Source organism: Neodiprion fabricii, chromosome 4 (genome assembly GCF_021155785.1).
Source record: "Neodiprion fabricii isolate iyNeoFabr1 chromosome 4, iyNeoFabr1.1, whole genome shotgun sequence".
In the NCBI taxonomy this organism is placed as follows: Eukaryota; Metazoa; Arthropoda; class Insecta; order Hymenoptera; family Diprionidae; genus Neodiprion; species Neodiprion fabricii.
In genome coordinates, this window is record NC_060242.1 from 24,694,962 (window position 1) to 24,717,621 (window position 22,660).

General features: G+C 39.6%; 2 protein-coding genes across 5 annotated transcripts in view; one reads left to right on the plus strand and one right to left on the minus strand.

Moving 5' to 3' along the window:
* Positions 1 to 22,660, minus strand: part of LOC124180858 (dual specificity protein phosphatase 10) — a 91,799-nt gene that overhangs the window by 50,227 nt on the left and 18,912 nt on the right. Inside the window, exon 3 of the mRNA XM_046566740.1 lies at positions 6,830 to 7,474. Within this exon, the coding sequence (XP_046422696.1) occupies positions 6,830 to 7,474 (645 nt within the window). The remainder of the gene's footprint in view (positions 1 to 6,829; positions 7,475 to 22,660) is intronic.
* Positions 1 to 22,660, plus strand: part of LOC124180860 — a 121,691-nt gene that overhangs the window by 39,547 nt on the left and 59,484 nt on the right. For 3 of the 4 annotated variants that reach the window (XR_006870323.1, XM_046566744.1, XM_046566745.1), the window contains exon 3: positions 726 to 969. The gene's annotated coding sequence lies outside the window, so the exon portion shown is untranslated. Of the gene's footprint in view, positions 1 to 630; positions 970 to 22,660 lie in introns of those variants that run through there. The other variant, XM_046566746.1, reaches the window with a different exon arrangement.

Here is a 22,660-nt window from a genome sequence, read left to right on the forward strand (position 1 = left end):
GTCTAGTCTCGAAAATTTCTCCCGGCATAGCTTACACGGCTGGCATCGTGACGGCAGGCAGCGTGTATAAACTATTGTGCGCAAATTCAGCCGACGGGTCTTGGCTGAAGCCACTCGTCTGTGACTCACTACTATGAATAGATTCCCTCCTGCTAGCTCTCTAGTTTTGTCTCCTTTCGTCGCGTTTATAACCGGGAAACACGGGCCATCCGAAGCAACGAGTTGCGGAGGGGACTTGTAGGGTCAACCTCGACTCTCGACTCAAGGGGAGGATGTTCCTCGTGACGACTGTTTTTTTATTTGGAAAAATAACTATTGGATTGCTGATAGGCGTAGGAAGACGGTGAAAATTCGTATGGAAAAATATAGAGGAAAATATGAAAAATACAAACTGCATTTTTTGGCTCCAAATACCGCACTTTATTTAGAAAATTAAAGAAGGAATGAAAGTGATTCCGTTAAAAAATATGTATCTACATATGAATCCGGACCCTATTTATATTGATCATATCGATCACAACCATCGTCACTGGCATTAATAAATTGATGAACCAATATCTGCAGTAAAAGACAATCTTTTACATTTGTTTTTGTATTTCTTCGCTCGGCTGGCTTCAAAATGATCAAACGCCACTCGACAATCCATTGAAATTAGCGATGTGAATATGAAAAAAGCACTTTAATTTATCCTGTTGCAAACCGTACTTGATGTTTCTTTGATCCAGGTAAAGAGTGAACCCACGTTGTTGGTGCTATACTGCTAGATGACTGAAAGATCCTGTGATGAGTTTCTAAACCGGATTGATCAGCTCGTGGGATTCTCTTTCAACTCTCTGTAACTTTCTTCGTACCGGATCGTCGAGGAATTCGTATCGTGTAAACTATCGCAGGAACGATTAGATGTAATCGTTCAAACGAGGACGAATTCACTTGCGGAAAACGAAAATAAGTCATGAGCTGGCTATTAAGGTAAGTGATGTCATTCGTCGCGAATTGAATCGCGAGGCGAACCGCTAAATACGCAACTTTCGCAATTAGACGAGAGTCTTGTATTTGCACGTTGTACCTTATAAGATAGTGCGTGAATGAAATTGTGCGTATACACGCTTTATAAATGTATAAGGTATGTTCAAGCGGGGTTAACCATGAACTGAGAAGAAAAGTTTCTCCATCCAGTCATATCAAGACTTTAAATACCTGTGACAAAATTGCAATAGTTCCGAATGATGTTGGCGTTAAAGCTCGTGTCTAGTCTAAGACATAACACCTCGTGTATCAACTTTTCCGCAAATCGATGCGGACTTTAACATTATAATGATACGTACATGTGCGTTACTTTGGCTCAATGGCCAAAATTTATTTTAGTTTGACTTATATTCACGATTATTTTTAAATCGTGTATAAATTTTGCTGTATCTAGTTCATCTCTCTTTGTATTTTTATACTCATTATTTCTATTTTTCTTTCGACTAGGAAATTTCCGCTTCAATTGAGCACGTCTTTAACGACATTTTTTTTCCCCAGATGATGCGAACGTCACAGGTAAACTGTATTTGTTTTTGAGCTGGACTAGCCAATGTGTTATCGGTATTTGTGCAAGCCGAAATTTCCTAAAAGAAAAATTATTCCATAGTCTCACACATTACGGTAAAAATTCAACTTCACTCAAGTTACAGCGACGGATTTTATTCTCATCGATGTGAGTTGTAGGTGAAACTGAATGAAGTTTTCAAAATAAAACATCAAATATTACTCGTAATTTCTGGTATAAAACACAGTTCAAGATGAAACGAAAAAATGTTTCTGAAAATTTGAATATTGAACATCGGCATAGAAAGTCGAGACTATTTTCAACTTTATCGCTTCTATGTGTCAATCATCGCTAGTACAAACATGTTTTGGTTCTGAAACAATAACCAATTACTCACTTTGGCCCAGATCAACGATACAGAATATTTAGTAAGAGGAAATGATTCGCAAAAATCAATCAGCTGTTCTCCTCCTCCGGCGATGTTACAATAAAAACGGAGTGAAACGACATTTAATGATCAGACTTTAATTAACCAGTCAGCCGGCGTGGCCTTACATAATTAAGCATGTGCAGTAACCAACATATGTATTCTCTTCGAAAGCCAATTGTTTCCAGAGTTTTTTGAGAACAATACCGTTGCGGCAGCGTATCAGATGCGATGACGATTGCGCAAAAACATGCACCCGTAACGTACAAAAACTCCTTCGCCAACCTCGAATGCTTTTCAATCTTTACAGACGTTCTCAGTCATAAACATATGCACTGCTTCGTCATCGTCGTGCACGGAATTGAAGTGCGACACGCGTGCAATTTCCACCTCCGTATACTGACGAAAAGAGGAAAAATACTTGCTGTGATTTCCAAAAAACTAACGCTCTTTGTTGACAACTTTGGAAAATCCTAAGTGTCGATTTGGTCTGTGTACAAATTGGTGATACGATCGGTATCAAAAGAGAAAAACAATAACTAAACCGTCGATAGGCTTGTTTTTACTTCTGACATATCAGGGTGACTATTATCATCGTATATTATATACAACTTACTTTGCCAAATCCTGAGATTATAAAACGTAGAGATTCGACAGTCTCGTCGTAATTATTGTACCGAAAATCCAGTATTTTTATTCAGAAGAATTTTTTTTCGATTTATCAACGAAAGCAGCACCTTGTGAAGTTGTTGCACGAAAAGATCGGGGAGAGTTTTACTGACGTGGAAAAGAAATTTCGAAAACCAAAACAATATGTTCTGGAGCGAATTTGGAGACTCGGATAATCACAATCAAATTAACGACAATCGATTATGACAGACTGAAATAAAATCTCCAGGTTTCGAACTTTTCTTTCTAACGACTGACATTTTTCAACGATCAACGAAAGTCACATTTTTTTTATACGAAATAATTTTCACACGTAGGTACGAACAAGGTTCGCAATAATGATTAATGAGAAATTTAAACGACGCGAGTATTTTATCATTTCCAAACAACTTCAGAATGACAAAGTAGAGTCGATTTTTCAGATTTTTTCTCTTCGCTGTTGCGTTCGCGCTCAGTTTTTTTCCCCATCGTTTTTCCTTCTAGTTTCATAACTTGGGTTAAGATCAAGCGGTAGTATCCGGTGTAAAGATGTTTCAGAGTACGAGGTTAGTGGCTGGTTATAAACGAATAGTGCTCGAGGCTTGGTTATTAACGGTTTCGTCGCTAGCTGACGCATTGACTCAAAGTCCCAGCTAAACTAATTCTGGACCAACGGGAAGGGAGAAGAGACAGGGCGAAACTCGTGATTTGCATAATTAAAATTTACCAAAACAAAAACAGCGCATTCGAAATCCGAGTGGGATGCAAAAAATGAATCACAGCAACTCGTGCCTGCGTATAGGTACGATCCGAAAAAGCTAATTTCGATGAATAACGATCTCTACGCAGAAACTTGCGTGGTAATTTATCGGTTAATTGCTTCGCTGACTAAGTATGTTGGTTGGCCAATAATCGATATCATTTCATTCGTTTTGTTACGAGGCGATGTTACATCAAGTAATTATCAAATTGTTACACTGGTACAAGCGACAAATAACTCTGGAAAGAAAAAAAACAAAAGAAACAGGAAATGCCGGAATCACGAACAGACGTTATAAAGTTCAATGAGTCAATATTTTTCAGTCGAAAAAATCAATTCAACAAACAGGCTGACTAATGAAAAAATTAATTAATAAAATATGGTAACAGTGTTGTCGAAAAAAAAAACCACTACGAAGATTTCAACAAGTTATTAGATAGTTTACGAAACTGTAACATCAATTTGTTTTCGTTAAAACTAATCAATGAGAGTTAGTTTGAGGATTTTGGCATCATCTTCATCAGATGTGTGAAACGTCATCAATGCACGGTAAAGACGATCAAAAGACACAGACGATTATTAAACAAACTGTTTGAAAAAATCAAAAAAAAAAAAAAAAAACAGAATAAATAAAAATTTCGAAAGGTCGGGACGTCGGCGTCGTCATGGGACGATTGTAACACCGGGAGTCTGTTTCACTAGCCAAATAGTTGTCGCGAGATTCCATAGAGCGTGACGTAAGCTCATTAATACCGGGTGAAAAACGCAATGCGTAATTAATCTCGCGGCACCTTTCGCTGGCACGCGGATATTTATGAATATAAATAATAATGCCGAACCGCAGAGCGGGGATAAATTTCGCACTAGCGGGTATCGCGAGACAACTCGGGCGTGTAATGATAATTGCTAACAGGTCAGACTCGGAGACACGCTCCTTCGTAAATTCATCATATTCCTCCATGCATCTGCATCGTCTCTGCAGCGATTATTGTAACGACCGTGGAATGCGAAACGTTAACCGGTTGCTAATTTATCGAGCTGCACGTGGAGTTCGGACTCTTTACATATTATAACTTTGACATTTCTCTCGCCGCAGGTTTTTCAAACAATTTCAAATATTTCACTCAATTATGTTGCCGTGTAATAATTGGACTTTGACAAATGGGGGAGAGATCCTGGTTCGATCGTGTTTAATATGTTGCAGTTCTTAGGCGAGGTACTCGATCATTCAAATCAACGAAAAAACTCAGTGACACGTGACAGACGTTGACGCAAAGAAACAATGCACTAATTATGCTATTTGTCATCGAAATCACACGGTTGTCGGGACGAGATGTTGTTTTAGATTGATTGTGGATTTGGTCTTGAATGTGGCAGGGATCCTTGACTCTTCGGAAAATTAGCGTCTGTCTTGCAAGCAGAGTAAGTAGCGATGAAACACTTTTTCACGGGGTCGTTTCAAGCTCGATGTTTATTCGACATTCCTAAATACTTAGGTTTACATTGAATTGGGCGATTGATTTTTGAACCGAAGGGTTCCCCAAAAATTGAACACAAACCAGTTTCTGTGAAAATTTAAATCTAACGACTACCTTATTATTTCGAGGAAAATTGTTTGATAACAAATCATAAACTGGCACTGATCAATAAAGTGAAATATAGTCTCGAAAAAGATTCATTTTCGCTGATCTAATAAATTCAGAATTCCAACGAATAATCGCGATGTAATAGATAAAATTCCCATCTTCAATTAATATTTATTGCGAAATAGATCAGAAGCTCCATAATTTCGGGCAAAAAAACACCCCCATAAGTTACAGCGGAATCCGTGATCCAGAGGGCTGATACTCTCTTCGTGAGTGAAAAGAGGAAAAAAAAAAAACAGCTACACAACAGTCCGTCATAAAAAATTCACTCTCAGCAAATAGATTTTATCCGATCCAAACACCGTCTTTTCTCATCGTGTAAACTAACTGCGCGTAATATAATCATCTTGTCAAACGTAAACGGTTTTTGATATATATTTTTCTTCGTGAGTCGGTTTTTCCCTCGCTTTCTTTTTTTTTTTTTTTTTTACTTTTTTGCGCTTCATGTTAGCGATTTATGATTCTAGTAATTTGCACCAATGTACATAATCAGGCTCGAAATATGCCGTTACTGAAAATCTTCCAAGTGTATTAAAAATTGCAAACACGCCGAGGTGTTGATACTTATACCTAAATCTGAAGAATTTCAGCTGAAATTTTGATTTAGTTCAAGTTTGTTGAAACATTCACATTATCGTTGTTCACAATACTGAGTTTCGATCAAACAATAAACGAATACATGATGTCAGTACGATGATAATTCAGTTTCAAGTTCACAATTTCGTACTTACAGATAAGGTTGCAAAGTTTCACCCGTTCACTAAAAAGTTAAAACTCAGCGGCGAATCGAGTTTTTCGTCAAACTTTCAGCTACTTAAATTGAATCAATCGCGTTGTACAAATTGTCTGTAATTTGAGTGCGTACAAGCACATTTGATAAAGTTGGTGGGATAAAAATGCTTCAAATCCTACCGATAAATCCACATTTCAAAAGTACAGCACATCATTTTATACTTGAACTTCCGATTGATCGAGTCTAATTGAAATTTCATGCTGCCCAAACAGCCGAGTTTTGAATAAAAAATTTGGTTCGGAGCTAAATAAATAACAAAAAAATTACGGCTGCGTAACATTTGTTTTTATCGTTGTAGAATTATTTTTCCATTAAGCTTGATCGATCGAGAACTTCAGATACATACAGAACACATCGTGCGAGCGTCAGAAAAAATATAAACGGAAAAGTAAAAGAGACAGCGTATCGCGGTGTCATCATTATTTTGGTACTTCTGAAGCCACGTGACCGTAGTCTTGAAATACTCGCTTTGTTCTCAGCGACTTGCCGCCACGGTAAATAAAAAAGAAAATCGCAAATAATTGCTGTTGCATTTACCACATCGTTGAGTGGTGCTTTTTTGACGTACGACGCGATAAAATTTTATTCTAACCACAATATTTTTCCACCATAAATTGGACTGATAGCAAATTCAACGTGTTCCGAACATCATCACGGTGTCACGTGACCGATTTCGCAACACTTACCGTAATCGGGACGACCTTTTCTCAAAATCTCGAATCGACGATGAATCCTTTGTGTGACTTTGTCAGCCACAGAGCCGAACAAGTAACGCGGACAAATTCCCGGTGTATAATTCATTCCCTTGCAAAACGTGGTTTTTGAGGTTAGATTTTTACGATGATTCACGATCCCTGACCAACTAAAAGTTTCAAATCGATGGCACGTTGAGGGAAGTAAAATTGGGGTGAGTTTACTCGCGGACTGGCCTTGGCCCGATCACACGTTAAAAGACTAAAACCTCGTCACGCGTGCTTTCCAACCAAGCGAGCAACAATAAATAAACCATTGTTCCAAGACTCACCGAGAAGCAAGGCGGGCTCCCTGTTGTCCTCGACGAGGGCGGTGAGCACGAGAAACAGGGGATGCTGTACCGGCAGATGCTCGAGGTCAGCGGTGGAGTCGTCGTAGACGACGACCTCCTTGAAGGACCGTTTCCTGAGCAACTCCTTGCCCTCGCGGGCGGTCGCGAGGTCGGCAAGGGTGGCCTTTCCCTGCTGGAGTCGTCGTCGGTTGAAGCGGTCCGAACAGTTTATGTTTATCGCCCCTCGTATGTGGTTCACGTTGTAGGCGATGAAGGGCCGACAGTCGAGCAGCACGAGGCCCCCGCCGCTGTTCCTCTCCAGCCGGCGGGCCAGCTCCCCGGGGCCCAGGGCGACCGCGTGCTGGAGGACGAGGGACCGCTGGAGGGTCCCGCTCTCGGCGCAGGGGCTCGTCGGGAGGCTGACGGTCTCCATCTTGCACCGCTTAGGCGGGGCGCTGCAGGGCGACGGTAGCGTCGGGTAGAGCGACGTCGAGGCGCCGAGGTGCTCCGTCGGCGGACCCGGTTCGCTCAGACTCCTGTTCAGCGCGAGTTTGAGGCCGTCGCGCGGCCGCCCGGCCGACACTTCGCAGCACACCAGGGTCGTCATCGCCCTGACGTCACCCAGTCGGGTTATATCGAGACCCGCTGCAAAGGAGAAAGGGAACGGAGATTAAGACGGAGAATACTTGCCGTGAAACGCGACGGTAGTGCCGGGTGCCGAGTGCACTAAAATCATCGTACTCCTCCTCCTCCACCTCCTACACCCCCGACAGCACTAAGCTTCAAGCTTGCCAGAAATCATTTTTCAGGGATCGATTTTTTGCAACGGGTGTTTCGCTGGAGAAAATATCGACGCCGTTGATATGATGCACGTTTCACGATTACTTGCGGTTCGTAGAGAGATTACGTGAGATTACTTGACAAATAATTTTACTTTGACCAGCTGATTTCTCACGATTTCTAAAATTTTAGGTAATTTTTTAAGGTTACAAAGCGGTCTCTGTAATCCTAAATGATTTCGCATGACGGCTAATGATTACTAGCAGAATTTTATTTCGATGTTAGGTACTGATTTCGGTGTAATTTCGAAGAATACAAAATGATTTCGAATAATATTCACACCGCGATCTCTTGAGTGAAACACCCCTTGGATTTTACTGCAGAAATGGACCAGTTGTTAATTTATTTTAGCACGGATATATGGTGTTTTGGTTTATTTTGTATCCCTGCCATTTTTTATGTAGACAAATTCACTCGTTATGGAGTCATGATCGATTATGTTCTTCATTTCTGCACGAACGTTTCTAACTTCGTCCTCATGCCATGTATACGCTGCAGTCTCCGCGGAATAATGCGCGATTTCGGTTGTCTCGCAAGTTCAATGACATTCGAACCTGCGCCCGGAATCCATTACGATTCCATGACGGATATCATCAATGAATGATTAATGACTTTTCTGCATCGCTATGTCTACTTTATTGAAAACGAGATAATCCAATCCAATGGATTCGATAGAGAGTCAAAGTACAGAAAAGTCAGAATTAAAAATGGTCAAAGTACAGTAAAGCGTAAAGACGAGGTGGGGGTAAAAACATCTAAAGGTCAGAAAATAAAAGTGTAATAATGCCGAAATTTTTATACTATACTATTTTACAACTTTCTCATGTTAAAACTCAACGAACATTTCTCTAGATTTTTAAATCTTTCAAGGTTCGATATCGTGACTTTTCTACATTTTGACGCTCGTTCGAGAAAGTGGAACTACATTCACGAAATGTGCCAAGATGTTTGAAATAACATATGCAAATTATTTTTCATCGCCTTGTCAGGTTTTATTGAACGGTTTCTTTTCAACAGTTCCAAAATTCATTTAAATTACTCTGACAAACTCGGAATCCTTTGACACATCTCGGTTTTTCAAATTTTTCAGACGAATGAGAAATGTAGTTATTCCTATTGCATTTAAAAAAGACTTTGAGCAACCTGAATAAAAGCTTGTCAACGCTGCTTGAAGATTTATAAAAAGGGAAATGGAATGGAAGAAAAATTTTACAGATTTTGCTCAAATATTGTATTCAAAGTTGGGTGAATATGTTACTTTTTTGCCACTCGGTATGCAGACGCCAGATGCTTGTGTATGTGGCAAAATATACAAGTATACAAATAAATAATATTCGTCTAATCCTTTACTTGCGATACACAAAGGCTCTTATTTGATTTTACTAACATTATTATTATTATTATTATTATTATTATTATTATTTTGCTATTTCAAAATAGTGCAATAAATTACGAGAATGCAAATGTTTATATCGCACGATAGATAAATTGTGCAAATGTATACATATAACTCGTATATCATATATCTCTTCCGTTATAAAACATACGGGATAATTATGCGGTAATTCTTCGTGCGGTTATAGAAACAAGTTTTCTAATTGGTTTCTCGCAGTCAACAATTAATCGGTAGAAATGTCACAATTCTTTATTGCAAATAATTTCTTACACTTATTCCGTGAAAACTGTGAATAAATATCTTACTGCCCATGCCGTACTAAATAAATTTTGTACGTACATGACATTTGCAACGGTTGTACTGAAATTTCAAAAAATCTAAACTACAGCTCTATTTCTCTTCTTTTGTAAATAATTGATTTCTTTTAAAATATGACCACTCAATGCGTATAAATTATAGAACACCGAAATATAGGAAAACTTTTTTAATTCGTCAGAGATTTTTCTCGGAACAGTCTTCGCCAATTTTTAGTAAAAACAATTAATTTCACTGCGACATGATTATAAATTTTCAAGTACCCATATTCTTCATTCGAGTCAAAACTGTCTCTTCAAATTGGCAAAAAAGCGAATAATCCACACAAAGAATGCAATTAAAAGTTCGATAGATACGACGAAGGTTTAACAGTGACTTGAAAATGAATTCTGTTATGTCGCAGGCGTGCTTTTAGGACTCGAGCGGTATTTATATTAGGCCGAGTCATTACCCAATGACGAAATTCATCTGCAGTAGGTAGAGGACCGTTAAAGAGTTCCTTTTCCTTTATTCATTGTGAATTCTACGCGGGATTCAGTAGATGGTCCTTGTTTCCGGCGATGACTGTATAATTCATTTACTTCCACAGGCTATTTATCCGCAACTGCGGCGGCCGCGACAATATCGTGTTATTACTCTAAATACACCGCCGGCAAAGAATGTGCATCAGTTTTTAAGATAAAGTGGAGGTTTCTTTAAAGATCCGAATATTCGTGCAATGTCGATATCTAAGGTGTAATAATTTTTATCGGTAATCGACTTGAATCGACTTGATTGGATTGAAATTTCTAATCGTATTCGTAGAGAGAATTTTATAGTTTTGGTTCGTTATATGTATGTTGCTCAGTTATTTTAATTTTTTTACTGGACCCAAAAAGTAAAAAACATTCGAATAGGTTGTAGCTATATATGAAGTGAATTGGATTACTTTTCTCAATTAATTTATTTTCTCTACGGCTATAAGAAAAATGTAGGCATAGAAAATCTTCTCGGTTCTAATTGTAACGTCTTTTGTTTTGTTTTACTAGCATTATGTTTCTTATTGTTATGCGACTATGCTTGTATTCTCATTTTGAAACCATGAACCGAACTGCGGTTCGGCAACTTTGTCGATAATGTTTTACTGAGAATTTGTTATGCTTTTGGTTTACACGTTGTGTTTCTGATCGGAAACTGTTAATGAAGTGCCAGAAACCACGTGTGTTCGAATAAAAATAAAGAAGAGAATGAAGAGATGGTTTTTTTTTTTAAATACGATCGTTCGTTTCCTCGATGTGCGTGGATATTTTTGCCATTGATTTTTTCACTCTGGTGTCCTTGGATCAAATGAAATCGTTTAACTTCTCACATATAAACATCGAACGGATTCCAAGGAATGCTTCTATATTTTTCCGACCTACATTTTAACTAGATTCCGGTCACTCAGTAGCTCAAATTGTTTACAACAGTTGAATGTGTAACATTTTTTCGTCTCTTTTTTTCTCTCATTTTACAAGTAAAAACGATTGAAAATAACTTCTCATTCTAAACAACATAACTGCCAATTCTGAAAATTTTACGGTACTTTGTCTCTTCGTTTTTCGTTTGTAATGAAATTCGAAGAATGTATGATTTTCACGTTATTTTTAAACTCATCTGCCATTTGAGAAAAAACTTTGAAAAATCAAACAGAATCAAAATGAGAATTTAAACGCTCCGATAAAATGAAATGGTGAAAATCGAAGGCGGTTGCAGAGCCGTAGTAGAAAATGAGGTGAAATCAATCTCATAATGGACGAATCAAATTTTTAACCTATGTGTTTATTTTTCAATTGAAACTTTTACCTTCATTGATAAAATTTCAAGAACTGCGTTTACTTCGGCCTTGCAATACTATACATATTTACATTAAAAAATCAGTGAAACTTTGCACTTTCATTCAACAATACCGACGACAACATCTTAGTCAAAGAAAAATAAACAATCAGACCTGATAATTTCCTGTTTTACACTCATCCATTATAAGAAATGTAAATTCTTTAGTTCACCTCGACGTTTTCTGCGCTGCTAAATGAAGAGGAGAATTAAAATAGGCCTGCAACCAAAAATTTTTCATAAAAATATAAACAAATTGCTTTTTCTTCGCCGCATAGTCATTTGCCGCTCGAACTCCTCAGAGGGAAAAAAATGGCACTTACAGCCTCATTCGATTCTCCTTCTCAATCGTTGCCGATCGCATTGTCGTGCACGAATTTCGCCTACATCTGTGACAAACCGACGCGAGGCGAACCTTCTCCGTGAGATTTGCGCCTGTCGCTTCGGCCCGCGGAGTGAGTCAATTACTAATATTAGAAGGTTCGAACCTGGAGTTGAAAGAGTTCGCAGGTTGTCCGAGCACCGAGGCGCCCCGAAGGGAACCGAAAACGGCCGAAGGATTCTCTCGATAACTCGTCGCCTACGTCACGTGCGCGCGCACCGATCCAGACGCGTACGACTCTCTCAACCAAACAATTCGCCCGCTGGGTGAGTAAACGTGGAAGAATTCCGTCCCGGGGCATCGGGCGTACAACACACAACGCGTAGTCTACGGGGATTCTCGGCCGAGTCGGACAGGTGTAGGTACCCCGAGCACCTGCTCCGGAGGTGAGGCGACGCCCTCTTCTCAACCTCCGGTCGTCCCAAGTCCGACAACCCCGATTGCCGGGGGTTAATATACGACATTGGGCCAGTCCTTGGGGATGTTGGTTGGCCGAATCGGCACTCCTTGATCATTTTATTGCGAGACACTCGCGCATTTGGTAACTGTCCGATTGTTATATGAGATTGATTTGGAAATAGGAGAGTAGAAAAAAAGGGGGGATGACGAACGAAGGGCTCGAACGTCGATTTTTCATCATATTTGAAGTTCTTAACGTTATCGTGACGATTCGTGATGGGGAAAAACCGTTCGCAATTTCGCGATTTTCGAATTGTCTGAAATTCAGCAAACGGTGAAAAAACGAAACGTAATCATATTCCGATATCTTAGTCCCTTCGAAATCATTTTAAGATTAAGAAAATAGTGATTTTTTCACCAATTTTTCGTTACGATTACGCTACTAACTTCAACCTCGTGATTCATCGTTGTTTTACATCACTCCGAAATTGTTGGAAGTCTAGCAGATTCACCGGATTTCACTATGAGATTGCTCGTTTCGTTTGGAAGATTATTTTCTACGAATTCGTTGAATTGGTTTTTTTTCTTCTCATTTTTGTTACGTTGTTATCGTCAAATATTTTACTTCAGAACTTGGTTAATGGACAATAAACGATAATGTTAAATTGACGAGTGAAAACAAAGAAAATCTGTTTTGGTGAATTTGAAGAAACTAGTCTTATAGATAACGTGAACCATCGCAGGGTGAAATCCAACTAATTTACTAGATTTTCAACAACGTTTCAATCATACGAAATGAGTTGTGTATTATAAAAGAGAACTTCGTACAAGCTTGCTAATAAAATAATTTTGCAAATAATTACTGTACGACCGTTTCGTAATAAAATTAATAAAAAGTTCCAGTGTTTGGTCAACCAACTTCCTGATCACGGTTCTTATCTAGTTTTGTTGAACCCACTGATGTAAATATCTCGAAACAAGTAGGAAAGAATGTATACGAAATCTCGGGCTTGTATCTCAATTATAATATCTGCTAGCGCAGAGCCTTTGAATTTTAGCATTTGAATAACACAAGTTTTTTATGTATCTGATGTTCCGATCGATAAAACTTGATCGAAAATCCGAGTCCTCGCTTGTTCTAAGCACCGATCACAGAAGAATACCAATCGTTACACATTTAGCCCCAAGTTCACCGTTTCGATCTTTCGGATAGTTTATATGCAAGGTTCATTTACGATTCAAAACCTTGTTACTGGAGAGTTTTGGATCAGGCTTGTTTAATCGAAATTTCAGGTACGTGGATTTTGCCGCGCTGCGTGGTTAATTTTTTTTGTACCTATTAATGTAATGGGTGAAGAAATTCGAAACATGGTCAATTTTTCAGGTACAGCAGTCGAATCTATTCGGTAAGAATTTTGAGATTGTCGGAGAAAAAAATGAACCGCTAAAACTAGAAAACTATGCGTCAAAACTCAGATAATAATTATTTTTCTTGCCTCCGCCTTTTTATGGAACGGTAAAACATTTTGTACCGACAAGAGCAGGCATCTAATCGCACAAATTAATAAAGTGTGAACTCACAACGTTAACCCAATAAGATATGTGAACATAGCTTCCGGTAGGTTTAACTTATGGGATGATAAGGAAAAAAAATTAGTACGAAATTAAGCATCGTTTTGTAAGTAGCAATTTACTTCCAGTTTATCATTTCCTAAGCCTTCAATTCTTGACGTAATTCTATTTTGTTTCGCAATTTGTTGTATTAACGTTACGAACTTGAACTTGATATCTGTTGCTTACGTAACACTGACTTTACCAACTTCCACTGTCAACAAGTTACTATTCATGGACGATATGAACCGTGCGATACAATGTTTATCGAGTATGAGCTTCGATTCGTATTGCCTTTATTTTTTTCAAGAGTTTAACAGGATTTGCAATTTCGAATAATGAAAAATTAGAACGTGATTAGTGACTGAAATAAAGTGTTCGATAGAGGAAAAAATTTTCAAGGAAATGTAAAGTTGCTACGTACACAAATTAATACACAATACACACGTTCAGCCTTAAATTTTATTTCCAACGATTTTATCCCGAGCCAAAAAATATCTGATTAAGTTTTAATCGCGTTAGTCTTCGAAATGACAATTTACTAAACGCTAAAGAAAAGAGCTAGTAATTTATACAAGAACCAAAGTTCAGACGCGCAATGAAGTTTGATTTAAGCTATTGAATGTCGATTAATAACAATAAATCATCATTGGGAATTAACGTCACGACCAGCTGTCCCAAGGTTTTATGTTGGCAATTCGTCCAATTCTGACTATAGTTTCTCATTCGCGTCGAAGAAAAAAAAAAAAAAATATCTCGACTTGTCAATGCTAATCAACATATTGCATCGTCACGTTTACTTTCCATCAATATTATGTAACGTACTCGTAGTACGAATACATGCCACTTAAAAATAAAAACTTTAAATCCCGTAGAAAAAAATCAAAGTGGTGCTACTATTTATTTTACTATTTGACCGACTACACGTGTTAACAAACAATTGTCATCGTGCCGTTAGTTCAACGAATAAATATGCAGGTAACCTTATTCGAACAATTGCGAAGATCGAAATGAACAGCAAATGTTTTGATTTCCAAACTTGAAGAACAGGTTTAAATTGAGTGATTTTACACTATACACAGTGTCTGATCGTGTATTTTCTTACGGATTTAATTATTATCTTATCAGCGTGTAATGCGGAAAATTTAAATGTGGCTATGACACAAGAATCTAAATTTATATACCTTGTGAGTGAAATCATGATGATAACATCGCAATATTATACGTACACCATTTTTATCTTGAAAATAAAAAAATACCGCATTAACCAGTATGTTTGGTTTCAAATAAGTTAAAACAAAAGAATTTCCTTATACATTCGCGGAAAGGAAATATGAATTCGTAAATAAATACAGCTCAAAGATATTGTATAAATAAAATATATAAAAAAAAAAAGAAACAAACAATGGAATTAAATCACTTTTGTCTGTCCAGAGAGTGAAAACTTTAATGAATATTTACAAATGTATGTGTAAATGTGTATATATATTGTGTCTATGCATATTGTATACAAAGATACAGGTGCGCGTTCAGCCAACCTTTGCTTCCACATATTTCGTCTCACCCAGTCTAACCTAACCTAACTCTAATCTTCGAACACCACTACTAACAGATAGTTTTATGGACCGTCGAATACATGTTCCGATCGGGCTCAATTGTTTCTCTGAAAATTGTTAAATATTTGGTAAAAGATGGAAAAATCCGCGAGGAACATTTTTATATTCTCCGATAGAGCGAATCGATGCCGAATCGTTTGATTCGCAAGAGATTCGGATTTCATTTCCGCTTTAAAATCCGCTCCGAAGAGTTCTGAGTTTAAAGAATCGTCGACTAACGTAACGACGGAATGAAAATCAGAACCGCCACACGACGCGTACTTCTAATTCTTCAGGAAAACAGATTACGTTATCTCGTATACTTATAATAGCTGCACGCCAGTTTTTATCAACCGAAAACGGATCTTATATCACTTCACGCGTTCACCGGCTTATTTAACTCGTAAATATATTTCATCCGCATTTTATCATAAATTATACTGTTTCGTTTGAACTCCTTTATCAAGTTGTACTAACCGCGATTTCTTTTGCAATTTTTCTCAATCTCATTTCCTTTCGTCTAATACTGTAATAAAAATTTGTGTACACATTTATTGTCAGTGCAGTTACAGACCCTTAACAGGCCTATTTGTATACGGTATATACACAAAAAGTGCAAAGGTAAACCTGGTACCCCGCGATTTCTCCACTCGGGAAGATCTTCTTCCATCTGTAATTCATTCGCTCCATGCTCGCAAACCTGTACAACAGTGTATCTGTTATGAATCATCCGAATCGACCGGAATTTCTGGCTAACGGAACGTTTTACAAAAAACGAATTAAACTTCGAGCGTGTATCGCAAAGGCAGAATCTATGAAAATTGTGTTTGGCTATTCGGTACGCCGGTAAGCAAATTGGCGTCATCGTCATCGACAAATGTTTAACCGCTATTTTCGTCAACTGGCCTCATCGTCATTTCTCAGACAGTTAAGTCGATCCTTGATTAACGGCTTGACAGTGCGATTCGTTCTCACGGATTCGTTAATTTCTAAGGACGGGTGGAGGCGATAATTCGAAAAATAGGAATTCGGAATCCGAGGGAGCGGCGCTGGGACGCCGATAAGGAATCGAACAGCAGGCCGTAGGGCCAAAAACAAGTCGTGGATTGATTCGAATCTAACGAGGAGGCGTGCAGGAAAAAGAATCTCCGTTGTCGGCATTAACTCGCGTTCACCTACCTTTCCCTTAAGTAATTCCAAACAGTTGACGACCGGTTCGTCGTCCGAACGTTGCGTGCGTATGTATACGTACGTTGTACACACAGGCGGGTTGAAAGACGGCGATGACGCGAGTGATTCCTTGAGATGTATTCGAGGCTGCCGCAGACGATCGGATCGGAAGCAATTCACCGGAAGAGACAATTTCTAACGGTTCGATGCGATTGGGTAATCCACGCGATATTCCGTCGACGATGTATCCTGCAGCGGGTGTAGGTATTCGATACGTCGTGCATGTATCACGTAAGTCAACGCCACGTTTCAACACAGTCACACACCGTATGTAAAGTGTACGATTAAAAATTGAATGTCGTCGAAACTTCTGGCAACAGAATCAGTATCGCCGTCGGCGTGTTTCGTACTCGGAGTAACCCGCAGCGAGAATCGCGCTAAGCGTCGAATCGAGCATCGTCAACGTCGTAAGCGAAGGGCGAAGAATGAAAAGAATCGATCACTAGTTCCGCATCGGTGGACGATCACGACGACGAAGTTACGGGTTTCCGGGGCGTGAATCCCTCGGCCCGGCCCTCTGAGAAACGGGTCATCGTCGTCCTCGCCGTCCGCGAAAGCGAATCAGGCTTTTCGATCTCTCGGTGCCTTCGGGGCACCGTGTCTGTCGGGTTGCCGTCGTGCCGGGGCGCGTTTCCGGCGCGATTCAGGCGGACGCGGAAGAGGACTCGCTCTGCGACTAAGGCGCTGGCAAGGTGCGCGGGCGACCGGTCCTCTTGGCTGCCGGGTTCCGACTGGCCTCTACGAGGGCAGAACGATTCACGCGGACGCCAGGGCCGCGACGAGGAGAACGAGGAGAACGAGGAGAACGACGGCGCGACGCGACGCGACGCCTGCCCGGAGAACGGCGCTGAGAGTACGCTACGTGCACCGGTGCCGCCGCCCCTCGATCCCCTCTCGTATACCTCGAGTCAAGACGCTTTGGACGGGTGACTCATTCTAGTAGCGTTCCACCGACCGACCGACCGACCGACCGACGCTCGCTGCAACGTCGCGACGCCAATCGCGATCAGCTGCTGCGTCTGCTGCGGCTGCTGCCTGTATCCTCGGTTGCAGGGACGTGGACCTGCGTACCTGCTCCTGACGAAGGATTTGGATTATCCTGCGGATCGGGGTTTGCGGGTGATGGGCAGGTTTGAACGAATCGAGTCGGATCGAACGGTCAAGCTCGAAACTCGATTGGAAAATCCATTCGAAGAGTGAGACCGGATTGAAAATCGAACCAAGTCGAATGGTAGAACCGATTTAGTAGTGGAGTCGAACTAGATTCAAGAAATCGTATTTAATCGAACGGTAATGAACTCGAATGATGTTAAAAACGAAATGTATACGACCAGCTGCACGATTCGAAGTAATAATTATTCCTGTTTCATTGCGCTGCAACAAACAAATGACAGAACTTATACGATAGTAGATTCTAAGCGATACTCGTGCTTGTCTTGAGAGATTTTTATCAGCTGTTAGATTGATTGATGAATTGCAGCGCTGTTACCTTATGATTGTTCAATTTTGCACATCAATGTACCAAATACGTGAGTATATCCATCGAATAATATCACTCCCACAGTATGCATACTCGTGCAAGCACATCGTATAATACGAATACGTGAAAAATGTTTGAACGAAGGTTTTTCACCTCATAGTATCTGATTTTTTTTCAGAATCTAAATATTGATTATTGGAGTTTATATTCTTGACTTCAACGTTTCTATACTCGCTAGTTACTATTAAATTGATGAACTGAAAACTGGTGTAAAATCGATTTATTAGAGTCTTGTTCTATCCGTGTCTTTAATTGCAGCGTGACACCTGCTTTTGTATTTCCTCCAACTTTCAGAATTCACGAATACGACGTACAGAACAGTGGCTTATATTGTTTGCCATCAGGCGCCGTTCCCCTTCGCCACTGTTCCCAGTTTGCACAGCGTCGGCAACTCGCGTCTCATCAATGAAACGAAAAAAAAAAAATTCCGAGTAATTCCCTCACGAATTAGCGTATCCGGTTGTAACTCGGTTCATTCGCTCATTCGCCCCTTCTCATTCATTCGTTCGTTCGTTCGTTCATTGGTTCGTTTCTGCATCATTCTTCACCACGAGAGATAGTTTATCTGTAGCATGTAAAAGCATATCTACAATCATACGTGATCAAAGTACGGGCATCATTGCTATGTCTCCGTGCAACTGGCTCGTCAGTTCAACGTATATCGAGACAGCTTACGCAGACTTAGTCACGTTTAAACCGAAGTTAAGAAGATCGAGGATAACAAGTCCCGAATTCACGTTTTGCACAAGTATGAGGAACTGTATCGAAATGATATTCTTCACTGAAAGTCAGAAAAGGAATTGATCGTGACATGTAATTTTTTGTCAAATCCCCATTTCGACGATTTCGAAGTCTGCAGTTTGGCAGAGAAAGAAGAATAGAGCAATGTTGTTACCTCACGTTACCGAAGGAGTTCACGCTAAGATCCTGCTTGGTTCACGTCAAGAAGTGACTTCGCGTTAACGAGTGAAACGAATCGTCAAATCGTGACTCAAGTCATTTTCGGCAGTATCACGTGAAATTTGTCTCCACGATTGACTTTCGTACTTGCGTCCGCATCTACGAGCATCGCCGGTTAGTTAGCACGAAGTTGTAACCTTCTTGATTATTACAGTGGCGGTACTTCGTTATTGACTCTGTGTCAGAGGAGAAATACACGTGAACGCAGGTTCTAGGCTCACATACACGTGTGTACATATGGATATTCATTCTTATCTGACATTTATTTGAACTGAAATTATAACTGACAGTTTGTATATTTCCATTGCGGCTTGTCAACTTGCACTATCGCTGCTTTGACTTATACGCAGTACGCTACGCTTTTCATTTGCTCTTCCGTTCCGTGTATTGACGCTGTTATAAGCCCACATCGAGTGCAGTTGAGATTATTTCGATTCGTCGAGAGAGAAATAATCACGATACACCGAGTCATCGTGATTGAAATTTATATCCCTGTGATAGTTCTGCAGCATAACGCAGTTTCGGTCGCGATCACTCGAACGTTGGAGACATTTCTGAAGAAATTAGCTTTCGGTAGCGGCGTTGGCTTCTGCAAGTGACGCTTGAAAATAACACAATTATCACTTTGTTCGGTGTAATTTCATTCCCCTATTCCGTTCTAGTTTTCGATGAGCAATTGAGGATAATCGACCAAAATAGCTCGGTATTATCATGCTGCAACTCTGTGACATTGACGTAAAATTTTACATCCTTCGAACGTCGATAATCCCACAGGCGTCTACCTCAATAGAATTTTCTTGATTCTTTGCGTTCGTTCAAACATCTTCCGGTGTACGATGACTAATTATAATTACGCCCGGTGCTCGTGCAAATGTTCTGCCTTCGTTTTCGCGTTGTTGTTATCGCGAGCGATTAGTCGAGCCTGACAACGAGACGTGTATTTGTTCATTGCTATTGTCAACGATGAAGTAATGCCATATTTATACCTCACTCTCTCTCTCTGTATAATCTATATAGACATATATCTTTACTCTCGTTTATACCGCCCCGAATATATGCGGGACAACTGTATAGGTGACTGTATTTCACGGTTCGTGAGTTTTTAAATTTACAAACCATAATCTGGTCAAAAACGAATCGAACAAGCTGTCTATAGGCGGTTTTCGAAAGAAATATATGATATCTAACATTCAGACAATTTCCATTTTCCTGCGACATCTATTTCGAAGTGAGAAAAATTTGACGAATTTAACTGAACCGATTGTGAGAGGCTTGGATTTTATCAGATAAAATTCAATTCCACAATATTGCTTCGAACATCTAGTCGTCTCTTGTCTCTAACCAGCGACAAAACGATGTATGTAATTATCTCGATCTTAAATTGTACGCGTGAACGTGCAGTGAACCTTTCTTGCAGAGATGGAAAGCCAATTAATAAGCGGTGTTTAACGTCTCCTGTCGTTTCCTGCGCGGTTAGAAGTTTGAATTACGAGTGATTAACAGGTTCTATACTTAGCTCCGCAATTTAGCGAGGATTAGCGTCTGTGCCGACCATCTTGTTAAACCATTTTTTTTTAAATTCCTAGTACGTCATTTATGTAAAGAAACTACTGAAAGTCTTATCTCAAGACTTTTGAAACAGTACCATGGATTTGTCGAATGTGAAGTTGAGACAGTTGTTTGTGTGTGTTTAACGCGTTGTAATCCGATTCTCGTTTTTGCGGATAAGCGTTTTTTTGGTATATTAGAGTAAGATAAGTGGATAACTTGATTGTGATTTGCAATCACGTTTCTCTCGATGCGTTGGCAGGTATCGTCGATTCCAAATTTTGATATGATAAAAGTGTCGACAGGTGAATTGGATCAGGAAGTAAGTGTCAAGTCTTTGTTGTTTCATTTGCACGCGGCAGAATATGTGCCGACTCTGTGCTCGTCAAACAATGTATTAGGATATCAATTTTTTTCACGCTGATCAAGACGTTGTTCGACTCTTCCAATTTTTATTATTTACCGACCAACAACGGTTTTCCAATTTCACACACACAGACGAGTGCATAATGTGCACACTCGATGTTGTAAAAATTTCTTCCGCCGTCACGTCGACGTTGGAAAATGATTTTTCACGCTATTTCCTCAACGACTACCTACGAAGTAGAAAAAAGAAGAAACTTGGTACATGCGTATGATTTCGCTCTTTGTGTGGCCGTTGCTTCCATGCTCTCCGTCATTCGGAGGCATTTACGTGGCGTCGGAGACGTTTGTTTGACTGTTTGCATGTTTTGTTGGAACAGCTTGTTCTTGCCTCGAGAGAGTCGTTACTCTGACTCACCGGCGTAATAAGAGTCTTTTTATCATTCCAGCGATAAGGATTAAATTTCATCCCCACCCAAACAATTCCGCCGCTTCGTGTATAATGTAAACGCGTTTATGCAACCTGGGACAAGTTCTAAATATAATTATAATTCTTACAACGCAGATCGTGTTACCGAAAAAAATATCTTCCGCGCAGTTCGAGAGTTAAAATGTTACGCTTTTTTTCTTCTTTTCCTATTTGTCAAATACATTTCCTCAGATGCTAACTTCATGCGTGGTCGTACGAAATCGTGTATCGTCTTCATTTACGTGGGACCTGTTGATCGGGTTTAAATAATGCCCGAAAAATATACCGTATTCCATATTCCGTGCAGGATTTTCAACCGCAACCGCCACAACAACTCGGCGCGACTCATTTTGTTGCGTCTCTGCACATGACAGGAAGCAATAATCCGTCGATCTTATCGGCCTGCCGGAGACTTGTAATCGCGGAAAATCTTGGTGTAGAAATTTTGTGTATTTTCACTTGAGATTATCCGCAAGCGTTTATAACTGTCCGCACAGATTATTTTCCTGCCAATGTTGAAACGGCGATTTGTCAAATTATATTCAAACGTAAAATTCAAAAATCTTCATAAAAAAAAAAAAAATCTCGATGGCAGAAGAAAGATCGAGAAATACGAAGATCGTAATCTTCGTGGACCTGATTCTTCGATCGTTTCCGGCTTTTTACGTTCAAACCTCTAATTTCGTAAGGATCAAAAATCTGAATTCAGATACATAATTCTTGTGCGTAATATCTTGACGGACTGATTCAAATGGTGCAATGCAAGAAAAATATTGATAGCAGCTGTAGCGAAATGGGTTATCACACCTGCGCGCATTGCTGCTAAGGTTATATAAATGCGATGCGGTTAAAGTTTTCATTTTCAAGATGACGAATCGTCGCTCGTAATTACCTTGGGCTACATCCCTCAACAGTGCATACAGTTTGATTGACGAATCGCGTGACAAATACTGCAGTCATTGGCAATATTGATCAGCAGCGAGCTCACCTCACTTTTAGAAGTCTCGATACACGTTTGCATAGTAAGGGATCATACATTATCAGGTTATCGCCAATTCGTCATTAAGAGAAGAAAAAACTTCCATTCCAGTTACATGCACGTGTATATTTCTGAAATTTTATTTGCAATCTGGTCAAGGTTAGGTTGATTTTATCTCCTGTATGCACGTTGAAATCACGATCGAGGATATCTTCTACTCAAAATTGGAGACTGATAAGAAAATAGGGTGAAATCGAATTTCACCCTGTTCAATTAGGTGATTAAATAGAAAATTTGATTCTTCTTAAATCATCTGAAAGCATATTGCAATTTTTTTTTTTTCGCTTTCA